At 38.3% G+C, this 8,667-nt stretch overlaps 1 protein-coding gene across 1 annotated transcript; it reads right to left on the reverse strand.

Moving 5' to 3' along the window:
• Positions 1 to 58: 58 nt before the first annotated feature.
• LOC130921773 (blue-sensitive opsin-like) lies at positions 59 to 2,380 on the reverse strand. The gene is made up of 5 exons (XM_057846044.1): positions 1,957 to 2,380; positions 1,697 to 1,865; positions 1,453 to 1,618; positions 1,088 to 1,327; positions 59 to 295 (listed from the first exon to the last, which is right to left on the reverse strand). The coding sequence occupies exons 1-5, from the start codon at positions 2,333 to 2,335 to the stop codon at positions 191 to 193; spliced, it is 1,059 nt and encodes a 352-aa protein (XP_057702027.1). The 5' UTR covers positions 2,336 to 2,380; the 3' UTR covers positions 59 to 190.
• Between the last annotated feature and the right edge of the window lie 6,287 nt (positions 2,381 to 8,667).

The following is an 8,667-nucleotide window of genomic DNA, read 5'->3' on the forward strand; positions in this document are numbered from 1 at the left end:
CCTTATGTGATGAGTGAGTAGTGCTGGTAAATATTTTGTAGCATTCAGAAAGTTGCAAAAACATATCACTTTATTATGTTTTTTTTTTTTTTTTTTTTTTTTTACGTTGCGAAAGCATGCATTTAGTTATTTACAACTGACTCATACAACTTATTAGTGGCAAACAAATCGGACAAAGTTTACACACAGTCTAAGCAGGTCCAACTTTGGAGACTTCAGTCACTGATGTTGTTGATGTTGATGACTCTTCGTCACCACTACCCATTCCCAGCATCTGCATCATGCATGACCGGAACTGTAATGGAGAAAGAAATGTAGATTTAGATAGAAAATAAGTATGTGAGTGCAGTCTTGTTTCCAACCTGACAGTACATGGTTTGACTGTATTGGATATTAATTGCTGAATTATATCATTGGTGTTTCATTTATTTTATTTTATATATTTAATTTCTTTAAAAGTGACAGTGCATATTAATGAACATTTACATTTAAATACTGACATGGAAACCTTCAAGGAAAATAACTCCCTAAGGAGAATTGTACACACTGCTTTCAGGGTGGCTGAAGTGAATTTTAACTGCCTAGATCAGGTTTTCAACACTCAGATGCTTAAGAAAGCAGAAACCATCCGACGAGATGATCCTCACCAGGAATACAAGCTTCTTACTTCTGGCCTTTGCCTAAATGTAAGATCCCCGATACAAATTCTCCTTTGTTCTTCTCTCCATCCAGGCTATTACGGTAATACTTATTATTAAGGCACTGTATTATATTTATTTCATTTAATTTAATATTGTATACATTCAAACCAGATATGATTTGTCTATTGTATTTAAAATTTTTGTTTTTCCTTTATTCTCCCTATTTATGTTTTTAAATTTTATTAATTTCATTTGCAGCTTCTGTACATCTGTTGACTATAGAAGTATGCCATACTATGCTGCTACAAAATAGTATGCACTTTATTTTCTATGTACTGTACATGTCCTTCTGTCGCGTGTCTGTAACCTGCCATGAAACAAATCGCCTTACAAGCGACATCTAATAAAGCGAACGGAACTGAACACTGAGGTAACATAAAACAAACCTGTTTGTTAAAGACGACATAGATGACGGGGTTGTATACTGCTGAGGCCTTGGAAAAGCAAGATGGTATGGAGGCCAATCGCAGGTCAAAGGTTTGCCCACGGTTGAGGACAACCCAAACAGAAAAGGACGCATAGGGTAACCAGCAAACCAGGAAACCCAACACCATGATGACCACCATCCTGGTCACTTCCTTCTCTGCTTTCTGAGTGGAGGCAGATTCAGCTTGGGCTCTTGCTGCCTGTGAGGAAAGAGGTAAAACATTTCCTGACAGTGCTTTTAATTTACTGTATTAGGTTTAGTTTATCGTGATCTTTCAGGTTTAACCGCAAACCAAATCCGAAATCATATGAGATTTTTCCTCACCATTTTCATTGTAAGGAGAAGCTGACCATAGCAGAAGACGATAGTAGCGAATGGAACAGCAAAGCAGAAGCAAAAGAGGAACATCACATAACTTTCATTGTTGTATTTATTATTTGTGGTGTACCAATCCGGCCCACAGGAGCACTGCAGGCCCTCTGGAATATATCTGAAAAAACAGACAATCATAATTTCCCTGAACTTTTAAATGTGCAACAACAACATGTAAAGTTCTGCTGATACTGACCTACTCCATCCAAAAAGTGGTGGGGTCGAGGCTAGCAATCCAAAAAACCAAGTGAATACACAGCAAGCTATAGCATGGTCCGGTTTGAAAACAAAGTTTCCAAGAGGCTTGCAAATGACCAGCCATCGTTCAAAAGCAATCACAGCAAGAGACCACAGGCTTACCATACCTAGTAGAACAAACAAATGCTTTGAAACCTGTTTTTAAAGATTTGCAATTCAGGTAGGGTTATAAGTTTCTAAAATGAGACTTTAGCTCACCACCGAGTGTCGCCATGAAACCTTCAATCTTGCACATCAATGGTCCAAGGATAAAATATTTTGCTGAAAAACTGAGGAATGCAGTAAGAGAGCCCACTATTGACACGAAAAGATTTGCTATTGCCAAGTTCACCAAGATGAAGTTCAGGTGGGACCTGAGCTTCTTGTATTGCATGGTGCAAGCAATCGTAAGGACATTGATGCCTGTTCCAAACACAAAAATGAAAAGCATGAATGCAGCCAATCCATAGAAGGTGGCTGAATTCCCCAGATGATCCTGGGGAACCAGGAACGGACTGAGTGATGTTATATTGTTGGTGTCGAGAGGAATGGGTATCCAGAAGTCTTCTGGCAGCTCATTGTTTCGATGTCCCCTCATTTTGCTGAATTTCTTTTTGTCACAAAAAATCAAAAATGCCTTTCTGCTCCCTCACTTAGTGTGCTTCAACCAGTCAAGTGCAGCATCAATCAAAATGCTGTAGATCAACAGCGAATGGATTCTAAGTATCAAAAACAAAATTCGAAATAAGAACGCTGCTACACCAGTGTCCCCAATGTCTTACTCAGTACCTGATGGAACGCCTTTTATATAAAGGGTCAATTAATTCACTTAGCCCAATTAGAGGATAAATGACTTAAGTTTGCAATAATTGACGTAATTCATTTAGTGGTTCCTGTTTTGTCTGTGCTGCCAAATAGGTTAAACAGCACTCGGACTACATTTTGTGAGTGGCTGGAATCAACATCAATGTCATTGAACAAAAGTCTACAACCAACATAAAAATTATTTGTACTTCCTCATTGGAGGTGTATATGGAAGCTGTGGGTCTAATTCTGACAGATTGTTTGAATCTTAAGAACTATGTTTTTAAAACAAATTGCCGATGCTAAATATTAGTTTTCAACTACACGTTACAGTGCACTCAGTCCAGAACTTCCAAGTATTTAGCTAAGGGCCAAAATGTAGAAAGCATGTGGTATGACACACAAACATGAACTGTAGTTCCCAACAACAAACGATGTTTAAGAGGTTAATCCCACTCCTTAAAGTCGCACACAACAGGTCTTTACCTGCTAATCTGGTTTGCAACTGCATCAAATCTTCTAATCTGACTCGCTGTAGCCCTCTGTAATCCACTCTGCTGGTTTAACTTGAGATTTGTGGTGCCTCTTTGGCATTTTGCCCCCTTCATGGTTGTAACCAGCACTCCGGATGTTGAGAAAGGCTTTTTGAACGATACTGAAGAATAATTATTCAAATGAATGCAATTATCACTTCAGAGTTCCCAAACAGCTAAAATAAGTACTGTAAAATAGACATATATGTGCATTGATTGATTGATTGATTGATTGATTAATTGATTCATGAATTCATTCATTGGATTTGATCGGTATCGAAAACTAATTACCGTAATTTTTAGACTATAAACCTCTACTTTTCCCCCTCATTTTGGATCCTGTGGTTTATATTCCAGTGTGGTTTATTTGTTGATTTATTTTAGTTCGTAGGTAACACTTTATTTGACAGTGGCGTCATAAGACTGCCATAAGACCATCATAATTATGACACGATCATGGGCATTAATGAATGCATATGACAGATTTCATTAGGTGTCATCCGGCAAATTATTCCACTAACTCCATTTATGTCTGGCTTTGATCTTTTACATCCATTCAAAAGTGAGATAATTTGCCGGATGACCCAAAATGGCATCTGTCATAAGCATTCATTAATGCTCATGAGAGTATCATGTCATAATTATGCAGTTCTTATGACAGTCTTATGACGCCACTGTCAAATAAAGTGTTACCCAGATACCATAACTAGCAATTAATGAAATAACTGGAACACAAACTGAGGAAATAATTAGCACAGAACATGAATTTAGATTGCTATTTGCATCTGTAGTGCCTCAATGCATGCTAGGAGGCATGTTGGACGAAAACAATGTTGACAGCCGGTGGCAAGAGAGGTTGACTGTCTCACCCAGGGGACAGTGATGGCCGAATTAAGCTTCTTGAAGCAATGAAGCTTTGCAGTCAATTGGTTCAAAGCTTCATGGTGGTTTATTTGGTCTTATGACAGTTTTATGATGCCGCTGTCAAATAAACTGTTACCGATTAATCTCTTATGGTGTAAATATCCCATAACACATTGAGGACACCTGCGTCTTATAGTCTGTTGCAGTTTATCTATGAACAAATGACGTTTTCGTGTCCAATTTGGTGGGTAGTGGCTTATAGTCAGGTGCGCCTTATAGTCTGAAAGGTGAGATTAGCGATCCATTACTGTTGTATCGGTTTTATTTCCTAGGAGTCCAAGCTTGCATTCACAGGAGCACCGATGCCCCTCCATGAAGTGCAGAACAAGAACGTATACTAAATCGTAGCGTACCTTCTCTGAGAAACTCATTGTGATACTTTTCTTTTAGTTACAATTTATCTTGCTCAATATTATGTTTAGAAAATGAAAGATAAAGATAAAATATAAAAGAACAAACATTTTGCAAAAAATATATGAGATGAGCACTTGCCAAGATGAAAGGTAAGAGCAAAAGTAATATTTGTAGTCAGAAAATACAGACGTAATAAAGTTAAGGGATTTGTTTTGTGTGTTTTTGGGAAATTCATAGATTTTTTTTTTTTTTTTTTTTTTTTAAACAGCGATTTTATGTGCAATCATGTGTGGGTAATTTTATGCTCTAATAATCATATAACTGCGGTTAACTGAGTGAAAAAAAATACACTTTGTATTACAACTACAAAGGGTGAATCCTCATATAAAACTTGGAAGGTTCATCACCTCCACGAGGTTAAAAAGCACTGCTCTGTTTTCTTATTAGTCTGGGTTGAAGGATCTGAACAGTTGTCTTTCACTTCCTGGCTTATACATCATGAGCTCTTTAGGGTTTCAAAGTTGATTTCATGGTTGGTCTCTAATGCTCTTACTGTGTATAAACGATTACAAGCAGGTCAAAGCAGTGCAGAAGATCAAGGTGTTTCTCTGAGCCTGTTTAAACCCCTTGCACACTCACTGTAGTCTCATGTTACCATGAAAACCTGAAACTACAGAATGTAGAACTTGACTGTATATATGATAAATAATTAACATGTTGATGTTTCTTGTTTAGATTCTTGGGGAAAAAAACATCAACTCTTTCAATCCAAATATAATCACAAATAAATTATGTCAAACAACAAATAAGAGTGTGTAGTTGTTATTGATAGCATTCGCATGGTTTTTCTAGAAGTAAATTCCATTTCCTTTGAGAGGTATCGCACATTTCGGTCATATACAGTGAGGAAAATAAGTATTTGAACAGCCTTCGATTTTGCAAGTTCTCCCACTTAGAAATGATAGGTTGGTTTGAACTTTTCACTTTTCATGGTTGGTGTTTGTCTACTGTAAGAGACAATCTAAAAAAAATCCCAAAATCACAGTGCATGAATTTTTGACAATTTATTTGTAATTATAATGCTGCAAATAAGTGTTTGAACACCTGAAAAAAATCAATGTTAATATTTGGTAAAGTAACCTTTGATTACAATTACAGAGGTCAAACGTTTCCTGTCTCTTTTTACCAGGTTTGCACAGACTGCAGCAGGGATTTAGCACCACTGCTCCACACAGATCTTCTCAAGATCAGGTTGCTGGGCTGTCACTGAGAAACACGGAGTTTGAGCTTCCTCCAAAGATTTTCTATTAGGTTTGGGTCTGGAGACAGGCTAGGCCCCTCCAGAACCTTGATACGCTTTTTACAAATCCACTCCTTGGTAATTCTGGCTGTCTGCTTCAGGCAATTGTCATGTTGGAAGACCCAGTCACGACCCATCTTCAATGCTCAAACTGAAGGAAGGAGGTTATTCCCCAAATCTCACAAGACATGGCCCTGGGCATCCTCTCCCTAATACAGTGCAGTCACCCAGTCCCATGTGCAGAAAAAACACCCCCAATGCATAATGCTACCACGCCCATGCTTCACAGTAAGGATGGTGTTCTTGGGATGTTACTCATCATTCTTCTTCCTCCGAACACTATGAGGGGAATTAAGACCAAAAAATATATTTTATTCTTGCATGATCACCTGACTTTCTCCCATGACTCTTCCAGATTATCTAAATGGTCATTGGCAAACTTAAAACAGGTCATGACATGTGCTGGTTTAAGCAGGGGAACCTTCCGCTCAATGCATAATTTTAAACCACTTAGTGTATTACCAACAGTAACCTTGGAAATAGTGATCCCAGCTCCTTTCAAGTTATTGACCAGCTACTCCTGTGTAGTTCTTGGCTGATACTAACATGGTCTTGACCATGTTAGTAATTGGAGTCATCCTGACTGTATGGGGTGGACAGGTGTATACAGTATATGCAGTTAACCGACTCAAACAAGTCAAAAAGTCAGACTCAAAAAGTCTACCTCTACTCCCCTTATTCGTTAGTCTTTTTAAAGGCGACTTACGGGTCTTTGAGCCTCACAATTCTAGCTAATAGACAAGTGTTCAAATACTTATTTGCAGCAGTATAATACAAATAAATTGTTTTAAAAAATCATACACTGTGATTCCTGGATTCTTTTCCCTTCAGATTTTCTTTCAGAGTGGACAAGCACCTACCAAGAACATTTCAAACCCGCTCATCATTTCTAAGTGGGAGAACTTGCAAAATCGCAGGCTGTTCAAATACTTATTTTCCTCACTGTGTGATTGACTCCAGTTTTCTTCCACTTGTTCCTCATTTGTTTTGTCGAGCATCCTCTGTTTTCAAGACATTGTTAGCAGCTTTCTGTTTTGGCACTTTGATGTCTTTCCAGTATGTTTGCTCTAAAACCTTCAGATTCAGATAATGCTCAGTTTCTCCCAGAAAATGATTGCAATTACAAATGCTTTGGTAGTAATATCTTTATTTAAAAGAGAATGGAAAAAAATAAATCATTATCATTTTACACAAAATTCCAAAAATGTGCCAGACAAAAGTTTTGGCACCCTCAGCCTAATACTTGGTAGCACAACCTTTTGACAAAATAACTACGAACAACTGCTTCCGGTGTCCATCAACGAGTTATCTTACAATGCTCTGCTGGACTTTTACAGTAAACCATTCTTCTTTGGCCAACTGCTCCAGGGGTCTGAGATTTGAAGGGTGCCGTCTCCGAACTGCCATTTTCATGTCTTTCCACAGGTTTTCTATGGGATTCAGGTCTGGATTCATTGCTGGCCACTTTAGAAGTCTCGAGGGCTTTCCCTCAAACCATTTTCTAGTGCTTTTTGAAGTGTGTTTTGGGTCATTGTCCTGCTGGAAGACCAATGACCTCTGAGGGAGACCCAGCTTTCTCACACTTGGCCCTACATTATGCTACAAAATTTGTTGGTAGTCTTCAGACTTCATAATGCCATGTACACGGTCAAGCAGTCCAGTGCCAGAGAAAGCAAAGCAACCCCAAAACATCAGGGAACCTCCGACATGTTTGACTGTGGCGACGGTGTTCTTTTCTTTGAAGGCCTCGTTTTTTTCCCTGTAAATTCTATGTTGATGCCTTTCCCCAAAAAGCTCTACTTCTGTCTCATCTGACTAGAAAGCATTCTTCCAAAACGTTTTTGGCTTTCTCGGGTAAGTTTTGGCAAACTCAAGCCTGGCTTTTTTATGTCTCTGGGTCAGAAGTGGGGTATTCCTGGGTATCCTACTATAGAGTCCCTTTTCATTGAGACACCGACCCATGGTACGGGTTGACACTGTTGTACCCTCGGACTGCAGGACAGCTTGAACTTGTTTGGATGTTAGTCGAGGTTCTTTATCCACCATCTGCACAATCTTTCATTGAAATCTCTCGTCAATTTGTCTTTTTTGTCCACATCTAGGGATGTTAGCCACAATGCCATGGGCTTTACCATGACACTGCGCACGGTAGACACAGGAACATCCAGGTCTTTGGAGATGGACTTGTCGCCTTGAGATTGCCCATGCTTCCTCACAATCTGGCTTCTCAAGTCCTCAGACATATCTTTTGTCTTCTTTCTTTTCTCCATGCTCAGTGTGGTACACACAAGGACACGGGACACAGGTTGAGTCAACTTTAATCCATTTTAGCTGGCTGCAAGTGTCATTTAGTTATTGCCACCACCTGTTATGTGCCAAAGGTAAGGAACAGGTGCTGTTAATTACACAAGAGTTGAGTTTTGTGTAAAATGATAATGATTTATTTTTATTTTTTCCATTGTCTTTTGTGTTTTCATTGCAAGCAAAAATAAATTAAGATATTACTACCAAAGCATTGGTAATTTCAATCATTTTCTGGGAAAAATTGAGCATTTTCTGACAGAATTGCAGGGCTGCCAATACTTTTGTCCAGCAGTGTAATTTGTACTTGGTCCATATTTGAGACATAACTGACTGGGAAAAACTAAATATTTTGCTTTTTGTTTTGAATCATGGATAAGCGCTATTTCTCCACACTTGTACAAATAAGTGAACATGTTCCTTGTTTGTTTGTTTGTTTGCTTGCTTGCTTGCTTGTTTGCTTGTTTGCTTGCTTGCTTGTTTTGTAGTAGCATATTTTTTATATGCCGTACCATTGTACAGTACTTCAAAGGGTGTAGAAAGCCTGACATCTAACGGACAAATAGGATATTGGGAATTTTGAATGTGGGATTAATTTACCAAAATCTGAATTTAATCTTAATAAAAAAAAAAATAATAATAATAACTGTGAGC

This window comes from Corythoichthys intestinalis, chromosome 9, assembly GCF_030265065.1.
Source record: "Corythoichthys intestinalis isolate RoL2023-P3 chromosome 9, ASM3026506v1, whole genome shotgun sequence".
In the NCBI taxonomy this organism is placed as follows: Eukaryota; Metazoa; Chordata; class Actinopteri; order Syngnathiformes; family Syngnathidae; genus Corythoichthys; species Corythoichthys intestinalis.